The sequence below is a fragment of the Centroberyx affinis genome, unplaced genomic scaffold, assembly GCF_046629955.1.
Source record: "Centroberyx affinis isolate AG114_WGS23_722 - 3 ecotype Tasmania unplaced genomic scaffold, CSIRO-AGI_Caff_v1 ptg001338l_1, whole genome shotgun sequence".
Classification (NCBI taxonomy): domain Eukaryota; kingdom Metazoa; phylum Chordata; class Actinopteri; order Beryciformes; family Berycidae; genus Centroberyx; species Centroberyx affinis.
The window spans coordinates 163,391-185,173 of record NW_027279835.1 but is presented as its reverse complement, the minus strand read 5'-3'; the positions used below and the strand labels follow the sequence as shown (position 1 = coordinate 185,173).

The 21,783-nt window shown below is 42.0% G+C and overlaps 1 protein-coding gene across 1 annotated transcript; it reads right to left on the bottom strand.

Annotated features, from left to right (window-relative positions):
- Nucleotides 1–1,901: 1,901 nt before the first annotated feature.
- Nucleotides 1,902–15,247, bottom strand: sts (steroid sulfatase (microsomal), isozyme S). The gene is made up of 10 exons (XM_071525797.1): nt 15,122–15,247; nt 13,802–13,976; nt 11,860–11,981; nt 10,753–10,875; nt 8,623–9,025; nt 8,217–8,353; nt 5,247–5,384; nt 4,652–4,811; nt 4,222–4,343; nt 1,902–3,563 (listed from the first exon to the last, which is right to left on the bottom strand). Exons 2-10 carry the CDS (start codon nt 13,954–13,956, stop codon nt 3,169–3,171), a joined length of 1,755 nt encoding a protein of 584 aa, XP_071381898.1. The 5' UTR covers nt 13,957–13,976; nt 15,122–15,247; the 3' UTR covers nt 1,902–3,168.
- Between the last annotated feature and the right edge of the window lie 6,536 nt (nt 15,248–21,783).

The window sequence follows — 21,783 nt, the reverse complement described above, 5'->3', positions numbered from 1 at the left end:
TTCTTGGAAAATTCTGTCTCAATAATGGCACACCAGAGGGGACTACTCTCTGGAAGCGGGCCAGCTAAAGGAGCCCATTTGTTTCTGTAATTATTCAGCTGCTGACTTCACTATACCGTACCGCAGAAGTGCACACACCTGCAATGTGTTACCTCTTCCTTCAAGCATGTGCAAATCCACGGAAAATGCGGTGAAGGTAAACATTTATTAACGAACGTTAATTTGTATTCGTGTTCTTGAGTTCAATTTACATGTCGGGCAAATTTGCTGCACCCAGTTAGTGTAGGTTGACATCTTGAGTTGATTGAAGCTTTTCAACAATGAATTGGACATGATGTAAAACATGGTGTTGAAAAATCACCTCCACCTATCTCGGCAGTGGGAGCTTTGAACTTCCAATACCCAGAATTCCTGTAATGTGGCATCAGTAAACTGCAACCCAGCCGCTCTGTGATGCTTTATACCAAAGGAAACCAAAGAGACAAAAGATCTAACAGCTTTCTTTGGACAGAGCAATCACTCACTGCTGTTTAGGGCAGTTTGGATTTCACTCTTAAGTTGTGATTCGTCAGTTCCTGTGTGTGGAGATGTGTCCATACCCGACACCAGAATTCCTTTTGGGCAAACAGTGCGAATCTACGTCTCAATCAGTGGGGATTGGACACCCTTCTCTGTTCCAGCACCACGTTGCGTTTAAGGCTGATCGCCTAGTGCAGCTTCAAACTCTGACAGCTCTGCCCTGCTTTGGATCGGTGAGGTGCATGTGTAGTACGTTGGCATGGCTGTGATATACGGCCGGTGTTCCTCTTCTCGCCAGCATCTGGGTTGCTGGTGGAGAGGTCAGCGCTGTGCACCGCGAGCCAAACCTAAACACTCAGGTCGGGGGGAGGGAGATAAACAGCTGGTCTCTATCAGCACCGAGTCAGCAGCCAATTCACTACCGCTGATCATCTGATATGATTACAGCCACGGCGCTGCTGCGATTAAATGCAGTGCCACTGCAAATTTGATTTATAACAACCACTCGGAGGATATCGCTCACAAATCACCACCGCTGTGACAGGATTAGGCGTAGATGCTGTACAGTAGTCTAGACTTTTAAATCTGCTCAGAAAGCCACAGTAAGGTACGTGCCAGATTGATCTTGCATCATGCTTTAGAACCAATGGAGCTGAAAGTAGTACAGTATTCAAGAATAATGGTGATAAATGTGTGGACAGTACTGCAGTACTTGCCTCACAATCAAAAAGATGAAATGTTGAGCTGGCTTTGCGAAGATAGGTCATCTGACTGACTGAATCAGGAACTACAGTGGAAACAAAGTTTTACAGAGTGTCCTCTAAGACGCTGTACTGGGTCAGAGTGTTTTTCATTTACGAGTGTAGCAATGTTCCAAAATGAAACCTCTTATTGCAACAAGGCTATTGAGGGAGTCTGCTCTCCAGCATCCTGCTATGCACTTACAAAAGGTACAAAAGAAATTGTTCACCTCTGTAGCAGAACGCTGTGTGACAACAAAAGAAAGGGACGGTGAAAGCAATAAAACAGAGGAAAATGTAGCCCACTTGACAGGGCACACGTTGCACTGCCAAAAGAAAACACATGTAAGCCTATCCATGGAGTGAATATAGCTCTGTTACTTCTAATGAGACGGATGAAAGAATTACATTTAGAAATGCGCTCTATTTGAACACGGCAGTTCCAACAGAACTGACGGTGTTTGACAGTTGTCAAGACACTTTCAGCGAGATTTGTTGTCAACAAGATTTGTTGTTCTTATGAGTAGTTTCTGCACATCATCTGAGTCATACAGTAAACAGGAAACTTTTCAAGTCAGTTTACTGTAGCGAAAAGCTATTAGTATAAAAGTGGGTTTTTTTATTGAACAAGAAAAACCCAAGGACTAACTTCACAGACAGCAGATAAAGTATATGTGCCTTCCATCTATTTAACCCCTTCAACTGACATTCAATTCAACAATTTCCAAATATACTGATTTGCATACTTGAATTTTGAATTAGTAGTGCAGTGTAACACAATATGCAAGTGGCCGTGATTGAATGAAAGCAAAGGATCTTGTCTTTCTCTTTGTACCAGCCACTAGATTCTGCAGTAAACCATAAATGCTCAATGCACCTAATGTTCATCTTAGGTATTTCAGACAGTTATACCTTCTAACTGAGCACACCAAAAGACAACAAAGCATACCAATTCAAAAAATTACAAATATATGCGTACACCGTGTTATAAACCCTTCATGTCATTTTAGGTTTATGTTCCCATTGTTTTGTGGTCAGCTCAAGTTAAACATACTGTATGTACTACTGAGAATCCCAGACGAAACACTTCTTAATCATACAAACAATCACACAATGAGGTCAGAAGGCAGCTCGATCTCGCTTACCGTGCGTTCAGACTGCGAGCAACACGATCAACAAGTCACTGGAAGTCCATTCATTTCCTATAGAGCTGAGCGACCAGGGAAACTTGGCCAATGCATGGATGGACAACAAACTTGTAGACTGAGAAAAGCCTAAAAAAAAAAAAACCACAGCTGGAATTTTCCCAGTCAACAACCAATCAGATTCCTGCATGTCCTTGTTTCCCTATAACAGTGTTTCCCAACCCAGTCCTCAAGGACCCCTTTTCCTGCAAGTATTGGTTCCAGCTCTACTCTTGCGCACCTGATCCAGTTAAGGTCTTAATGCTGATTGGTAGAGACAGATCTACCTGAACAGAGCAGCATGAAAGTGTGTAGGCCCCATTGGGATCAGGTGTGCAAGAGTAAAGATGGAATAAAAACTTGCAGGACAGGGGGTCCTTGAGGACTGGGTTGGGAACCACTGCCCTATAATATTGTTGGGGTCGATGGTAAGCTCTTAAGTTATTTTATTGAGTTTTTTTTCTGTTTGTTTTCGATGCTACCTAATTAGCGTTTGCTAGCTAGCTATGTCAACTCATCAAAACGATGTAACTCTATGATAGGCAATACTGAAACAGCAGAAAAGACATAATTTGTATATATACATAGCTTATTTTCCTTGGTCATATCTATCACTACATACATAGATTCAATCAGAGCCTCTCACCCCGCCCACAATCAGTCAGAAAAGTGACCCATCAACTGAGTTGCCCGCAGTGTGACCATGTGGTTACAGTCAACAATGGTTAACCACTGAGCTCTTCCTCTGTAGTGGCCCCAAGGTTGCCCTGGTCGTCCTGCTGGCATCTGCAGAGCTGGGCCAGCGAGGAGCAGCAGGGCTGCAGCCAGGGCTTCCACAGCACGTTCCATACGGACATCTGGTTCTCCACGGGCTTCACCGAGCTCCGGTGCTGCTCCGCGGCCTCTCGCATCGCCGCCAGGACGGAGTGAAAGGCCGGCTCGGTGGCGGGGGTCAGCGGCGTGGTCTCTGAAGGGTCGCTGGAGAGCTCAAAGAGCAGCGGCGGGTCGTGGTAGGTCACGGCGTCCGGCGTGCAGAAGCAGACGTGCGTGTGGAAGCAGGCCGTCGCATTCTCCGGGTAGAAGTTGGGCGTGAAGTAAAAGGCTTTCCACACACTGCTACCTGGTGAAATGCATAGAAAACTGCCTGTAAAGCTACAATATGCAGCTTGTTGCCTTGAGGCGGGAAGTGTATCGTTAGTCCCGCCCTTCTCCCCCTCAGTTGGTCAAGTTCCCGTTCTAAAACACTTGTCACTCAGGAGACGTAAAGCCACCATAGGCATTGAAGAAGCAGACAGTGAACGCAGGTAATCGTCAATTTAAAAAAAAAGCGATGCTGATGTTTACTGTGTTTTTGAATGCTTCTTGTCTGCCAAACATAGCTTCACTGTTCTCTCGTTTCTTCCTGCTTTCCTCCATTGTTGTTGTTGCTGTTGCTGTTGCTGTGACTTCTCTGCTCTGTGGCCGCTAGCCTCACCTTGATAGCCACAACCAGCTCAATGCTGGCCACACCCACAGCAAATGGTATATACCCCAAACCATTGAAAAGCCAATTTCAGGCAAACAGGGAGCACACAAGAACACAGACAGACACAGACTGATAATGTAGAATATATCCTGTTACTGTAATGTCAAACAATTGTATATTGTAGCTTCAACAATTAAAACTCTGGCAAGTTATTAGCTGATATTTACACAGTTCATACAATAGATCTTGTTGATCTTGTGTGAAACTAATTAGGATGAGTGTGAAACTAATTAGGACGATTGCTAAGACTTACTATTTTGCGGGTGCCATCTGACAGCGTTCAAGTAGGCATTGCAGTAATGAAAGAGAAACTCATGGTTTGACCTCTCCACTCTTCCCTGCAGCAAAGCTGTGAGGTCATGGCCATCTATCTCTCTAAAGAACAGGAGACACAAAGTCAACAGTAAATTAAACTCTCCGACACACACGCTTGGAAACAACTGCTCATTACACTGAATCGCACTGGCTGATCAAAGCGGGTGATCAAAGGCGTTGGATAATCTTAATACCATCTCGAAAAACCTTTCTTCATATGCGCACACGACCCCGGTTCACACTCACTGCGAGCGCATTGTGTGATTAAAAAACATCCAGAGAATCCGTTTGGCTTTCTTTGCCTTGACCTAGATTTCAAACCGCAGTTGTTTTGACTGACACGTGTGGAAGCTGCGGTGCCGGCTCACCTGTCCTCTGGGAGTTCTGCTCCGGTTAGCTGCACCACAGTAGGAAACAGGTCCATGTTGCTGGTGGGCTCGTCTACCTGCCCGCCGCCGGGGAATTTCCCGGGCCAGCTGAGAATCCCCGGGACCCGGATCCCTCCCTCCCAGTTTGTGGACTTCCCTGCTGCTCAAACAAGAGAGTGTATAAAGTACAAAAAACCCACACAAAGGCAGAAAAACAGTTTTCATATAGCATTCATAACTCAGTGTTGTCTTGAAAGGTTGGTGGGTTGGTAACTAAAGGAATGACTTGCCACATGCTGAGATAAAAGAGCATAGCAAATAGTGGCTGGCTTACAAAGCTCTCAGCACTGGCTTTCAATCAGATCTGCTCTGTCCATACAGGAGGATTACATGAAATCTGAGTGTGTATTGACAGGGCTGTATGAACCTTTGTCTGGCAGCCAGTCTTAAAACATAGACTAGGAGTTTGCTGCTGCTTTTCTTCGGGATAAACCTTTCCATTCCGAGATCTCTGCATCACCATTGCGAATGCCAGCCTGAGATGTAAAAGTGAATTTCAGCAGAGGGTCCCGGGCGACGTCTTGTCACGCCGTACCTTTATATATGCCGTTCCATCCCCCGTGGACCTCCCCTTTGGCAGAGATTTCCTCCAGGTGGGCGCCCTGGTCTGAGGTCAGGTACACCAGCGTGTTTTCTCTCAGCCTCAGCCTGTCCAACGTCTGCATGATCCGACCTGAGATCAGAGAGGATAGAGCTGAGGTGACCTATAAATAATGAACGGTACAGCAGATGTTTTTTTTTAACCACAGACAGTGTGGGCGGCAGGATCGCAGGCACTTGTCGCCCACTGAGCTGCACAGGGCCTGGGGTTCACCTTGTATTGCCGAATTTGGAAGGATGAATAATGCCTTCAGGTTTGAAGAGAGTGATTAAAACTGATTTTCAAATTAATTACTATTAAGTAGGGATGGGACGATACGCTTATCTCACGATACGGTTCGATACGCGATACAGGATTCACGATTCAATACAATCACGATACTTGGCTGCTAGAATGTGGGCCTAAACAATTTAAAAATGTCAGTACAAAGTGCAAATAATATAATTTGGATGGAGAGCTTGTGAAATTGTGATGGTCAAGCCGTCTCATTTGTGATTACTACAGCAGAATAAAATGGAGCTAATATCGCGATTCATTTTTCTGCCCCACGATAAGTATCGTCACATTATTGTATCGCGATATATTGAATTTTGATATATCGTCCCATCCCTGTGATTTAGTAATAACAACTTCCATCATATTTGTCTCTAAAGCACAAAACTGCTGAGATTTCTGGCTTTCAAAAGTCACTTTCTGCCCTGTACTCTGTTTCAGAACAAAAACTCCATTTTCAAACCCATACAACTTCACAAATTAGGATTGTGAAGGCCAAAAACAAGGACGGTTGGACACTATAATTGCAAAGCTTTGAACAATACATAATATTCCAGACATGATGAGTCTCTCGTGTCCCCCAGGGCCACAGTGAAATGTCATTTACTTTTACAGTTTCGCCATTGGGCCAATGCTCTTATCTGTGTTTAATTGTCTTAGAATAAGTGCGACAGCAGAATGAGCTTCAATTCCTAGATGACATTCAGGCAGCCAAGAGTAAGGAGCGCAGAGGGGGGTCAAAGACACGACTCCCCATGTCTGACTGAGAGCTGCTGAGAAAAGAAAGAAGAGCCGGGAAGGAAAGGAAGAAGAATTTCCCATCCGGTGAGTGAAAACACAACACAATGATTCCCCCTCCCCCTCCCCCTTCGTGCTGACACAGTGCTCCTCAAGCAAAAATAATTGGGGTAATTACACGTTCATTAGGAAAACAGCCCCCCGCATTCAGTCCACTGTGGTTTCATGTCGTGCTGCGGCCGTCCTTGAGACTGTGCAGCGATGTGGTCGTTTTTTTTTCAAATGCCTGTAATAAGGACTGCCTGATGTGCTTAAAAAAAAAAAACAAAGAAGAAAAAATGAGATTTAAAGTGATATTTCACTTCAGTAGAACCTTTTTTGCAATTTGGCTGATACACCTCCATAGAGATTCCGGAGCTGTCAGCCTCTTGGAATCAGCTGTCACCACCGGCATTCAGGATTCAACTTCAGCCCCGTGGGCAAAATGACTACTTGAAGAGGTGAAGCCAGGACACAGAATGAAATAATCTTACCTGGATGTATTTTGTCTTTATAAAATACGTTTGAAGATTGATTACTAGACTGGGTTCTCAAAGCTGCACTCGATTTTTATGTGGAAATACAGCCATCTTATCAGCCAAATCATAGTGGGGCTGCAGCAGAGAAGTAAAAGACATCCTGTAAAAGACATGCTGTAGATTCACTCTATTTGCCCAAATGAAATTCTGGTGTTGGGTATGGCTTACCTTGGGAGGCAGCTGGATTCGCAAGGTCACGATCACGCGAGAATCCATCTTGCCAGGCTTCAAGTTATGCGTTTGTGGCCGAACCACAGTAGTTCGGACCAATCAGCGCCCTATGAGGGCAGCTGGGGGCGTGGTTTAGGTGTGACGACAGCAAGAAGCGACTGTTCGTTCACAACAATGGCGGCTCCTAAAGAGGCTAGCGTAGATGCTGCTATAACATCAGTTATTTCTGAACTGAAGAGTATTTCTTCATTGAAAGAAGAGCAAAGAACGGCACTGAAGGCTTTTCTGGATGGAAAAGATGTTTTCGCTCTTTCGCTCTTTGGCGCTGTCCTACTACGTCAATATGGTTCGTTGATCTGATTGGTTGAAGTTAGCCCGTGATAGACGGTGATAGACATCCAGTCACCTGCCAAGTATTTTTTGAAAGTGCCTGCCCTTTTCCAAACAGTTTCCAAGGACGACTTCCCAGATGGCTCTTTGTAACAAACCATCTGGCGCGGCAGGTTAGGGTATGGCGGGAAACACTCCTAAACTCCTAAACAGCAGTGAGTGAGCGCTCTGTCCAGAGAAAGCTGGACTCACCAAAGATGGCTGAACCTCTTCACCATCTCCGCCCCACCACTCACTAAGAAGAGGACATTTAGATTTTGGGGTAATGAAGTCCTCAAAATTCTAACAGTTACCTCTCGCTGCCATTTGGGGCCGCCAATGTGCGAAACTGCCGAGTGCAGATTTAAAATCAAAGTAAGAAAGTGGTGGTAACTGCGTCCCTATGGAAGCCATTTTTGCTGGACTGGCCATTCATCAACTCCTATAGCGCTATATGCAGTAAAAAAATGGAAATGTTCTACTGACCTGGAGCAAGACCACCTGCTGCAGTCCACAGCATGATCATTTCCTCTGTATACGGATTCAATTCCTGAATGTGGCAGTTTATGCACTGCAATCAATCTATGTCTATTTATTGCTTGATATTAGGATCCTCTTAACTGACACTGCGACAACAAGCTAATCTTAGGTCACACGAGTCACAGTGTATGCATTTGCTACAGTAAAGCAGTGTGGAAATAAATGAAAGAAGGCAGGCTCCCTTGTCTCCTTTGAGAATAAAACAAATTAATTAAATAAAGCAGCTTCCACTTACCTACGCTCCAGTCCACCTCATGGACAGCGTCTCCATAGATACCGTGACGGCTCGACCCTCTAAAAGGCGCCGATGCGAACATGGCTGTATGCACTTGGAGGAAGGAGAAGAAGAGCAGGAAAGGCCTCGCTGAGTTCCTGGAGAAATATAAAACACTGTTAAATGAACAGTGCAAAAATACGTCCGGTGCACGATGACTTTTTGTAAATTGACATTTCAGGTCAAATAAAAAATAATAAAGGAGAGTGATTCACTGACAAGACCTTGGAGGTCGAAATGGCCCTATGATTCAGATAAACCTTTTGTTCATGTGTCTAAAAATGCCTTCCCTATAAAGCATTCTCATAAATCATCACTATACACAATTCATTTGACAATATGCGGGGTCAGGAAGAACAAAACGCACCTTTCTAAGAAGTCCACGGCTTCGCGGGTCATCCTCTGCGTCAGGTTCTCGGAAACGAACGGCTGCTCCACAACGCTGTGGTTCCTCATGAGCACGCAATTGAAGTTAGGGTAAGTCGTGACCAACGCCGCAAAAACACCCGCGGCCAGCAGCGCCACGCTCAGAACCGGCCCTTTGCGAACGGTGACCACGCCCTTGTAATGCAGTAAGGCCGCGGTGACCAGGCCCACGCCCACCGTACTGTACGGTATGTACTTGTGGACCTGAAACACGGTGCCGTGGCCCGGCTGGCAGTCCCGCACGTTGGTCAGCGAGATGCCGTAGAAGTGGTCGAAGCCGTGCGTGCTGGGGTGGTGGCAGTGATCATCGCTGCTCTCACAATTAAGTCCCAGGTGCCATTTTCCTGAAAAAAACCCGCCCAAAAGAATAATTATTTGATACGAAAAAAGAAAATCAAAGCCTTGAAAACAGAGTGACAAAAACCCCTTGAGAGCTGAATGCATTATTGTGTTCCCTTTGTTTAAAGCTGTACAAGGCAAGAGTTTGATGTAAAAATACACTTGTCTTATCAGTCTAAAGAAGAAATTGGGGCTGCAACGGAGAAGAGCGTCCCATCCCTACTAATCAAAATGCTGTAGATTCGCTCTAGGGCTGGTATTCAGAGTTGAGGTAGTGGGGATTTATCCGCAAAATTGTCCGGGTCGGACCGGAGCTCTTGCTAGGCGCCTCTGGAGCAGCTACGCGTCCCGGGGCAGAGTTCCCTCAAAAGTGTTCCCCAACATCTCCATCAGGATTCTGACTTGCGACGCAGGATCTTTTCTACTATGATGTCTGTGCTGGAGAAAAGGTGGCGGCCACTGGGAGTTTTTGATTAGGCTTATAGTGCGTATTATTTGATTTAATACCCACTATAAAGACAACAGCTTCATTAGCCTGTTAATGTATTTCAATGAAGGGAACCTCTTAGGCCTCAAGCTACTTTGAAATTATAGCACCTGATATTGACATCAAATTAAATAAAAACAGATTAATGAATGAACAATGCAATGATGCAAGACCATATAATATGCTAATTAACAAAAGGCTATCATATAATTGGAAATAGGCTTTTAGGTCTACTTGAACTGTGCTATGTTTCTCTTTAGACCTGTACAATTTAAAATCTCTTGATTAAAGGCAAGTGCTTCTCTTAAAGGGAATGTAACTAGCCTGCTGAGAGAGCGCCAAAACGTACCAATGTCAGAAACCTGGCAACCCAGAGTGCAGGTGTGAGAGAGGGCTAATTTAAATATTCTAACAAACAAACAAACATTCAAAAAAACAAACATATCTGCCATTTGGGGTCGCCAAATGCGAAGCTGTCTAATGCAGCTATAGCAATTAAATGCCATTGATGACAGTGCAGAAAAGATTTTAAAAATACACTTAGTGTACAAAATGGAATTCCTTCTAGCTGGGCTGGACGATATGGTTGAAATCAATATCACGAGAATCATAAGGATTTTTTTCGATATCGATATATATGACGGTATGGCTCACATAAGCGAAATCATGTTAAATAATCAAATTAATGTTCATCATATTGAACCAAATGGTAATGTTTGGTGTGATGTCAAACTAAACTGAAATTTTCACATAATATTCTTACCATTCCTGTCTGAGTTTCTAAATAAAATGTGCTTGTTCTCATCAGTTTAGACAGCAAAATTCTGTCTTGATATCCCAAAATCACCATATCATCACAATATAATCCCACTGAAAGACGATAAACAATAATATTGAATTATTGTCCAGCCCTAATTCCTTCCTACTGTTGAGTTACACCCCATTTTTGCACCATCCATGTCTTGCTTGTCAAGAGACTAACACCCCTCTTTAACCCGTCTCCTCAGCATCATCTACATCTCCCCTGACTGCTTTTACATGGCTTCACCTGCTCAACCTATTTCACGGAAAGAGCAGGTCTAACATTTTGTCCACTCAGTCTATAAATACAGATGAAAATTGGAGTTAAGCACAGAATATGTGAAAATATGTGAAATGAAGGCCTTCATGCAGGCAATCATGTACTGCCATCAGCGTGAGACCCGCACTCTATGACTTCTATGATGAAGGATAATTGGAGTGCACCTATCAGAGCAGTCTCATAGCCTTGTTGTTTGGCAATCTTGGCAAAGGTAACCTCTTGACTGGGAAGACCTCCAGACGCCGCAGAGAATATATAGACGCCAAGTCCACCATGACCAGCCATACCTGTTCAGCAGGAAAAAGTAGAAAGTCTTGTGACACGGTCATGTGAACAGTGCAATAGTCATTGGATGGTACCTCACATGCAGTACAAGAAGTGGACAGGTGGATGTACATGAATTCACAATATACAAAGACAAAAACATTGTTTCCAGTGTAGCAACTGTCCATAGAGGGACTACACTACAAAAAACAGCCATCTTAACAAGTCACTTAGTCTCATATTCAGCCTCCAAATCTTATTTTTCTTAAACCAGGAGAACAATTCTGCCAGTGGGGTGAGATAACTCCACTTGTTTCCAATGCAGTTTCATTTGTTTGAGGAATTTTGTAGAAATGAGTGTTAGTATCTTCAAACAAGTCAGAATAAGGCAAAATCACTGCACTACTATCAAGAAAATGACACTTGATTCTATAAAATGCTTGAAACAAGTTGATTTGCATTGGAAACAAATGAAATTATCTAACTCCACTGGCAGTTTTTTTCACTTACTTCAAGAAAATGACAATTTTAGGACTCGATAATAGACTAAATGACTTGTTAAGATGGAGATTTTTTTGCTGTGTAGGAGTTTGTAGTGAGAATGCAGTTGAAGTGTCTTATTATCAAATGGCATTGGCATGAACTGACAGTCTGTTGAGTTTATCTGTGACTATACAGCATCCGGACAGAGGGTAGATGTTCATTCTAAATGGTAAAAGCAGGGCACTGTAGTTCGTAAGCAACACTCATCAAAACACCTTCCGTTCAATAAATAACAAACCGAATAAGTAAGCTACCCTTGGGGACGGACGCAATCATTTGCCCCACGTGAGGCTGCTTAACGGTTCGATCGCAGGATGAGGACTCAGCGCTTTTTTTTTTTTTCTCTCCGCTGACCTCGACCGCAGTCAAACCATTAAGCGCCGTGTCACTCAGTAAAGCTCTTTTTTTTTTTTTTTTGTGCGACGCTCCCGAGGGCAGAGTTAAGTCGGCGGGTCCGAACTGGCCTGATCGTATCGGGTATCGTCCGGTGAGGAAGGCCGCCCTGCTGGGAGTGCAGAGGGGCGCCGCGGCGATGTGGTGCGTCAGCCTCACCCCTCCCTGGGCCAGGCGGTCGATATTGGGGGTCCTGCAAACACAATTAATCACGGGCACCGCTCTAACACAGGGGTATCTGCAGGTTTTCAGAAAGCCAAATTTAAGACTTTTTAAGGCCTTTTTAATGCTGTCGGGAATTCAATCTAAGACCAATTCATCATCCAAAATAAAGAAACAAAAATCTGTCAAAAGCAGCCCACTTTCAATTTAACAGAGCTAATGAAAGTTCTGAAACTATAAATGAGCAGAATAAGAAGAAGGACACCAGGAAATTAAATGTTTAAGGACATGATCTCCAGCATGTCTGGCATATTGTATTGTTGAGGAAGAAATGGAAAAGTACCTATACTAAGCAACATTTCTCTATGCTCACTTAATATGGAACCTTTGACCCATATTTACACCTCAAGTGGCTAAAACTCAAGAATACTGAGGCCGCTTCACTATTATAAGATTAAACTCTATGAAACTCTGTTGTATGGTGAAAAAAGTAAAACCTCTAATAACTATTTAAGACATTTGAATACATTTTAAGGCCTTAAATTTAGATCCTTTCAGACTTTTTAAGGACCTGCAGATACTCTGTAACATCACAACTCAATAACGTAGGGATGTCATGAATCAGTCAATCAATCAATCAATCAATCAATCAATCAATCAATCATGTAATCAGGTAGCCTCACTGAAATCTCTTTTTCAACAGACACCTGAGAACAAAAAACATTCATAGAAATGACAGAGAAAGTACACAATACAATTCACATATTCCAGCACACAAGGACATACATTATACAAAGCAATCACAAACAACATAGAAAATGTGAGATATCGTTGCTTTAAAATCATTGAGCAGGACAATAAATTCTAATTTCAAAGTGCTTTGTAGTGTATTCTGCTTATATGGTGCATAGTAAACTTCCCCCTACCACTGTTTTAGTGTCCTATGATGGTCTTAATGCTGTTTCAGAGGCTTTTCCTCCCTGAGAAGAACACAATTCTGAGGGAAACACTTGTGAATAGCACCAGAAACCGTCAAAGTTCGAGATCCTGCACACACAACTAATATGAGCAATATCACCACCCAACAATAGAGAGATGTCTTTTTGTCTCCCACAGTGAAATCAGAGGACTATGGAGGACAAATTCCAATTTTAATGACCAGTCATCTCTCCCACACTGCAAGTCTGAATGACATGAAATTTGGTGCGCATATCCAGCTATCATTGCTCTACAAATTTGCCTCCAGGACCACCTATGTATGTCGTATTAGATTTTCAGCCATTTCTACTTTCTTGACAAAACAGCTTTCCCCCCAAAAGGCGTTTTCATTATCTGATTTATTGGAAGACTGCTGTAAAACCACATGATAAGCTGTGTTGACGGTTTCCTTGGCCTTCCCTGCACACTTTTCTACAATCAGTGCTTCTTTATATGCTTTCTTGTAATCTGCGAACGATTAAATAAACAATGTAAAATCAAATACACAGCAACAGGTCCAGTCTAGTGAATGACAGCTCCACAGTTATCCTGTGGATACACCTACAAGTATTCCTGTCCCACACAATAAACAACCACAAAACTACATGTTAGTTACTGATTGGCCCAGAGGGGGACTGCATCATTTGTGGGGGACAATGTGTTTAATGTTGCCTTGTATGTGAATTCACTAACAATGGAAATCAACTGCTTCCCAGTTTTATGGATCTAATAGCCTGCAGGCTGCAATGCCAGAATTAGTTGTTTTTTTTTCCATTTAATTGAATGAATAAACCCCGTAACCCACAGCAGTGTTGCAAAATATGCTCCACAAGGCCACATGAAAACACTGTGGAGTGTGAACTAGTTTTTTACCTCAAGGTTGTGTTGCCGTAGCAGCCCAGGTCCCCAATTCCCAGGTCATCCACCATCATCAGGACAAAATTGGGCTTGCTGTTTTCCAGAGGAGAGACACAGCTTGCCTCCGAGAACAGCAGCAGCAAACAGGACGGGAGCCATGCGGACTTCATTTTGTCAGGGAGGGGAAACACTGCAGGATAAACCAGACAGAGTAAACTGATAACTTTTAGGTTTTTAGTTTGCAGCTGTCCAGGAAGAAAAGGAAAAGTACCTATATGCTCACTTAATATCGAACCTTTGACCCATATTTACACCTTAAGTGCCTGAAACTCAAGATACTGAATCTGCTTCACCATTATAAGAGTAAACTCTCAAGTAACATCTTGTGTGTTTCTCATAGAACTGTGAGTCTGGAATGTGCAAAGGCCCAGACCTCATAGAAAACACTGACCAAGTGTCCTTGACAAAATAATAACTTGTTGTCACCTCTTACTATGCATCTCCTTACAGTGCTACAACTATAATTATCATTGGTTGTTCAGTCTTGATCATATGACCTTATACCTTTTGTCCAATAGCTTTATTATATTCTATCTGCATTTACATATTCATGAATATTCAACACTATAAAACAGTGTAATCGTCCATATTTTGAGTATTTTTGAGCTCCCAGCCTGCAGATTGAATAAACCTGTCAAACTGCCACTCTCTCCCCCTGAGTTTCCTTGCACACAACCTTTGGATGGGAAGTAGGCTATTGTGTCAGAGGACCTAGCCTGCCTAGACAATGAAAGAATTTAGGATTTTAGGGCTGTATATTTCAATAAACTTTGGTCAATATTGGACAAAAGAGATGCCTTTTGCCTACACCATGCCTTACACTTACCATACCTTAGTCTAATTGAGTCCAAATTTGTTTTTAATCTAGTTTTTATCATTATAATGGAGAGCAAAGACGAAGCAAGAATCTCCAGCAAAGTATTTGGAAGCTATATATCAAAATAAAATCATATCAGGGAGCATGCAGGACCAATGTTCCCTCTATGCTGATAGTTTGGTGACCTACATCTAATAATTTATCACATTGACCAAATAATATATTTTGTCAGTCATCATCGGTTGTTACTCCACGTGAAATGTAATTAATATCATCGGATTTGGAAGTTTTGGCGGTAAAAGATCAGAGACTTTGCCATAGTTTATGGTTTAGTGAACTAAAGCTCCTGTCACACATTTTGAAGTTAATATATATGCAGGAAAACCTTGTAGCCTAGCTAGTTGGTTCCCATTTTGAGTTTCAGCCTGTTCAGCCAAGTTCATAGTTTATTTACTTACCTTTAGCTTTTTTGACAATGATTCATTCTAGAAAACCCTGACTGTCAATGTGACTATGCTACGATAAAAACCGACCTGCAGCAATTCATATTTTCTGAAATACAAATGCGGACGTTTCTACTACTGTCAAGCTAGCCAGAAAAAAAAGTATGGTTTCCGGTCATAACTTTCGAAAGAAAGCCCTTATGACAAACGTGTTGTATTTTTTACGGTCTATGCAAAATAGAAAAGCGAAACCCAAAGCCAATTTTTTTTTTCTGAAAAGTTGTGGTTCCGTGCATCCCAATACTTTATATTTCGTTTATATTTTCAAAACGGATGCTTTTATTTTGAAGGCCCAACCGACTATTTTCCCGTTTTACTGTAGCTAACTCTGGTAGCTTGACGCAGTTGAAGTTTCTACTTTGTTTACAACTGTCATGTGATTAGCAAGCAAGCATTTCATTGGGGAATATAAATATCTGGTAATAAATATGTAGTACTATGACTATCTGGTAATAGTGAATATTTTGTAAAATATACACATACAAATCTTAACAATTAACACATTCAACAGTATAATAGAATAGAATAGAATAGAATAGAACTTTACCACCTACAGTATTTCATGCCGCATATATTTCATATTTTTGGTATATTTGAATATTGTACATATTCTGCATTCATTTTTTTCTTGTCTTACTAAGTTCTACTGCAGTTTTTCTACACATCCCCATAATATTGTAATCTTTAAACTACCTTTTCTTCTCCTTTTCATTAATATATTTCAACTCAACATGTCAAAGTGTTGAAATTGTCAGGTTCACATCTTCATAAAACCCTCATTTGCTGTATTCCACTTTACATTACTGTATCCTAAGAATGTCTTTGCTACTGCAACGACCCAATTTCCCTAGTGGGATCATTTAAATCTTATCTAATCTTTTCATCACATCGTCTCTTAAAGTATGTTAGATAATTTTCATTCCAGCTCATATTACAGAGCCATTACCTCTAAAGCTGCCTTTCAGAACTAACTTGCTACTTCATGGTCACAGCCACAGACAGCATCAGCATGTTTTCAATCCACAGAAATGCAAAGTGTCCTTGCTATTCAAATCCCTGTCTAAATACTTTTCATGCTTTTTTTATGTACTGCACCTGATGTGTCTTGCTTGTATTTAGAACTCAATGCATGTATGGAGAAATACTGGCATCTGTTGTCTGAGTCCAAAATTGCAGAATCTAGCCCTTAACATCAGTGGTTCTCAAAGTGGGGGTTTGGGGTCCCCCAGGGGTCCTTGAGGGTTTTCCAGGGGGTCCTTGAGGGGGTTCCAGCAAAATAGTTTCATTTCACTAGAATTGAATTCACTAGAAATGATCCCAGTGAGAGAATGTATGAGAATGACTATTTTAATAATAGGTTTCACTCTCCCCACTGTTATCTCCTTACATACAGTGCAGACTAGGGCTGGACGATATGGTTGAAATCAATATCATGATAATCATAAGGATTTTTCTCAATATCAATATATATCACGATATGGTTCATGTATGCAAAATCATGTTAAATAATCAAATTAATTTTCATCTCATTGAACCAAATGGTAATGTTAGGTGTGATGTCAAACAAAACAGAAATATTCAAATAATATTCCTACCATACCTCATTTTATGAGAGCTTTTAAGTAAAATTTGCTTGTCATCATCAATTTAGACAGCAGAAATGTGTCACGATATCAAAATATCTTCATATCATCACCATATGATTCCACTGAAAGACGATAAACGATAATACTGAATTATCTCCCAGCCCTAGTGCAGACAGTTCTAAAATTCAATACTAAATCAGCAACCAAAATCTTATTAAATGGGGGTTTGTGGCCCCTAATGTGGGTCCCTTGCTAGACAGATCATGTAGTGTGACATGTTACATGTTTGGCATAGAGTAAATGCATGTTTGTGTGCATATAGGTGTGTGAAACAGTGATTTCTGTGATATAACCTGAATGATGCGTGTATTGCACTGCATCCAAGGCTACAACTTAAAAAAAACCCCACCGCTCTCCAGTCTGTATAGCGTCTGATGCATTAAAGCCTTTTTCTCCTTCGAGGCCTCTTCAGAGACAGCTTCACTGACGAGCCTTCTCCATCACAAAGGCACTGAGACTACTGCGTACAGCGGGTCGAGAGAAGAGGGGGCGTTTGTTCATGTGAAGCACTGTCAATTTAAAGCTGCAGTAGGCGATTTTGCACGTTGGCGGCCCCACATGGCAGCGAGAGGTAACTGTTCGAATTTGGAGGACTTCATTACCCAGAAATCAGTAAACTGCACACTGGCGGTCTGCGATTACATTTTCTGACTGCTTATCTGGGTCAGAGTCATAGTTTTGGATTTTGTCGTGAGTTTCTGTGTGCAGAGAAGAGTCCATACTTGACACCAGGGCAAATAGAGTGAATCTACAGTGTTTCAATTAGCAGGGGTGGGACGCCCTTCTCTGTTGCAGCCCCACTTTGTGATTGAAGCTGATAAGACAGCTGTATTTTCACATTAATATCTCACCTAGCTTTAAATTCTCTGATGGTTTCGGAGATGCTTCGGTTATATGAGATCTGCCCCTCCGATGCTACTGCACAGCCACACACACTCGAAAGCGGCTCAGTTACAATGGAGTCTGACACACATACACACACACACACACACAGAGAGAGAGAGAGACCCAGCTCTATAGGCTCCCTCGTGACCCAGGCTGACACATTTTACCTCGTGAGACTTTAAAACCGGGCCGGGTTTGACAAAAGCAGACCCGGCGATAAGATTATCTCCGCTCTCGCCAAAGTCGGCGGGCAAAGGTTCATCTCGGCGGTGTCGCTCCGCGTGGAGCCGAGGCGGGAAGTGTCACGGGTTGAGGGTTGAAAACCCTGCACAGGAGCAGCTGCTGCCAATCACCACCTGAAGGCAGCGGGACTGAAAAAGAAATACCCTAGGACCATATAATTATAGGCCTTTTATTAAAAATCAGATTTGGTGCAATCAGTGTCGCCCACCTCTGATATGATAGATATAATGCAGTTTGATTGATTACATATTTATTGTAGAATTGATCAATACTACACTGGTCGTCTATGGAAAGGCCTGTAATGCAACATTTTGATCAGATACACAAGTATGCAGGAATATTATTATCATCATCCCAGGTTTCAGTGGAGCGTTTTAGTGTCCCATGATGGTCTAAATGCTGTTTCAGAGGCTCTTCCACCCTGACATGAATAAATCTCACTGAAACACTGATTACTTTTAATTTGGGGGGTTGTTTTGACATGAAAATCAAATCGAGTCGCATTTAAAGATACCGAATAGTGTCAAAAATTATCACTTGAACCCTACATGCAATCAGTTCTTCTGAGCTCGAGCAATTTGCTTCCGAAGCCAGAAAAGCAGAAAAATAAGACCTGTGATGGGTTATAACAAGATGGGAAGTCAGGAGCTGCTCCATAGACCTCCAGGATAAAGTTGGATATATGAAATTATCACAGACAGTTGGTGCACCAAATCGTCCTCCCAGTCATTCTCTCTGGAACAGCTTCAGATTTTAAGGCTTGATGACGTTGCCAGAACACATCTTGGTTCTCTGGTTTCTGGTTTAGGAAGAGAGTTCTTCGAATTGACACAGAGTTGGAGAGAAGCAGATTACACTGAATGGGATTACAAAACTGCTAACTGTAATCCATTACAATTACTGCAAAAATATAGTATTCAAATTATAAATATTTTTTGGAAAAACAGACACAGAAAAAAGAAAAAAGACACACTAACACTATTTTACTTGCCTTGAAATAATTGCTAATACTGATTGTGGATGATGATTATGAACAAATTACAGTATGCAAATTAGAATACATTGTTAATAGATTTAGGAGGCAAAAGTAACTGAAAGTAACCTGGTTTGATAAATTATGATTACAGTTTTACCAAGATAATCACTAATCTGTTATGGAATGCCCCAAGCTTGTGTTCACAAATATTGATTGGACTTTAGACTGGAGGAATAACATATATGAGTTCTCAATGTGAGCAATATTCAAATTTGCTGATTGTATTTTCCAGTAGCCTGGTTAGTATCTTTGTGTATCAGGTTTAAAGCCCTTGTGGCCTTGCTTTCATCCCTCTAATCCCAAATTTCCTGGTTCAAAATGTGCCTCTCTGTGCTTCTGTGTCTGCAATTGCATTTGCACTTGTAATCAATGCCTTTGGTTTAAGAAGGAAATCCAAATTATCGAGGTAGCCCTTGATGTTTTTGCATGGATCTTGTTTTCCAGATTCAGCCTCAGCACTTCCTAGTTTCTCCTTCTTACCGGAAACCCGAACCAATCAATCCACACTCGCTTCTTCAGCTCCAACAGGGTTCAGTAGGTTACTTTGAAAATGTATTCTACTACTATTACTTCATCAAAATTGTAATCAGTAATGTAATCTAAGGCATTACCCAAACTCAGTAATGTATTCTGATTATGATACTGATACTAATAATACTAATACTCATACTACTGCTGCTACTACTACTACTAATAATAATATCTTTCTTTGTGCCACATTTTTATAAAGATTTAGAACACCTGACACTATTTAAATGGCCTTTCTCACTACTTTAAAAGCATTCCAAGAAATAATCCTCAAACTATTCATGGTATCTGTAAATAGAATACATTATTTTTTTTGGTAACACAGTGGAATACTGTTATATTTTTCTGTATTAAGAATGTGTAAGTTACTATCCTGCCCTGTACTCCTCAATGTGTCATTCTATGTGCCAAAATGTCATTCAAACACTAACTAGCTGAGGCTTTGAGGGGATTCCAGGGGTTCTTGAGGGGGTTCCAGGGATTCTTTAGGGGGTTCCAGGGGTCCATGATGAGGTTCGAGTGGTTCTTTAGGGGGTTTCAAGAGTCCTTTTTGGTGTTCCAGGGGTTCTTGAAGAGGTTCCAAGGGTTCTTGGGGAGGTTCCAGGGGTCATTGAAGAGGTTCCAGGGGTCTTTGTGGGGGTTCCAGGGATTCTTGAGGGGGTTCTAGTGGTCCTTGGGAGGTTCCAGTGGTTTTTAAGGGGGTTCCAGGGATCCTTGAGGGGCTCCAGGGGTTCTTTAGGGGGTTCCAATGGGCCCTCAGCAAAATAAGGAATACTCTAATTTCACTATAATTCAATCCACTTGAAAAAATATCCCAATTATAGAATGTACAAGGATGACTATTCTCATCATAGGTTTCTCTCCACCCACTATTATCTTCCCATATACAGTGTAGACAGTTTTATAATTAAAATGAACAACAGCAAAATTCCCCACATGTGCAGTGATGAAGTGGGAAATAAAACAAGAGGATAAAGTTTGACCTTGAGTCTTTGATCTTCATAAGGGGAAAACAATAAAATAGAAAGAAAAATAATTATATTTTCAGAAAATTCATTTGCATTTTTTCCTTGAAACACCCTATTTTCATATAACCTACATTCATTTGATACCTACTATGATGTATACTGTTCCCTGGGGCAGATGGGTGTCTGTGGGGTTTAATGGGAGTCTATTTGGGGGTCCATCACATGAAAACGGTGGGGAACCCCTGCTTTGAGCTACTAGACCCCAGTTTCTTTTACAATACAAAGGTGCTTTGGGGAAACCTGCTGCTGGTCCCTTCCAAATGCAAACCAAATGCACTTCTATGGTCATGAGAGGTAAATCTCAGGGTGCTGCAGCTTCACCAGCAGGGAGCAGTGTTGTTAAGCAATCCAAGCAAGGGCATTTTGGTCAATTTGGTCATCAGTCAAAAGGTCATGATGAAATAACCATATATCTGGCAAGGGTGGCTATAATGACACAAATGTAAAACATAAGATAACAGGAAAACAGGGTAATGGGTGCTTTATTTGGGTTAAATTCCAGTGGAAATCTGAAGTAGAGGGTGCTCTTAGGTGTGGGGTATGTACATCAGAAAGGAAAGTAAATCCATGGCAGTGTCCATGAAAAAGTGAATATACCTTTAATGCTGTGGCTTGTTGGGTGAACAGGTTGAACACACTGGATGTTCTGCTCCCTGTTGAAGGCCAAGGCCGAAACGCGTTGGGGAGTTTTTCACCCAATTCTTCGAATACGCCAATGGATTCAAGGCTTTCTCACTTTGGATTTACCTTGGATTTGCTTTCCTTTCATGAGCTGAACCAACTGTACATACAATGCATTGTCCCACTAAAGAACGGTGAGTTCTATACATCTAATCAATGGGAGAACAACGGCATAAGCTATTGACTGTCCTCGGTGCCGCAGAAATCCAATTCAGGCTTCTAGATGAGCGAGATTAGATGTTGACCAAATTGAGCGGCTTCCACACATATAGGGCACCCATCATTTGTTCGACCCCCCCCAACACACGCCCACATCACACACACACACACACACACTCACCACCCCTCCCAACCTCCCTCCCCATGTGTTGTTCACTGTCTGTCTTGCTGTCTCTTTCCCATTTCCAAGCACAAAATCTTCAAAATCTGATATTCCGGTATGGCACAAATTTGTAGTAAAACAGCTTCTGACTGATATGTGGCTCCCGATTTCATAGCGATGCAGGTAGCCAGCGAACATTTTGACATTTTGCCCATGCAAACATAGAACCAAAATGAAAGTTGAGACGC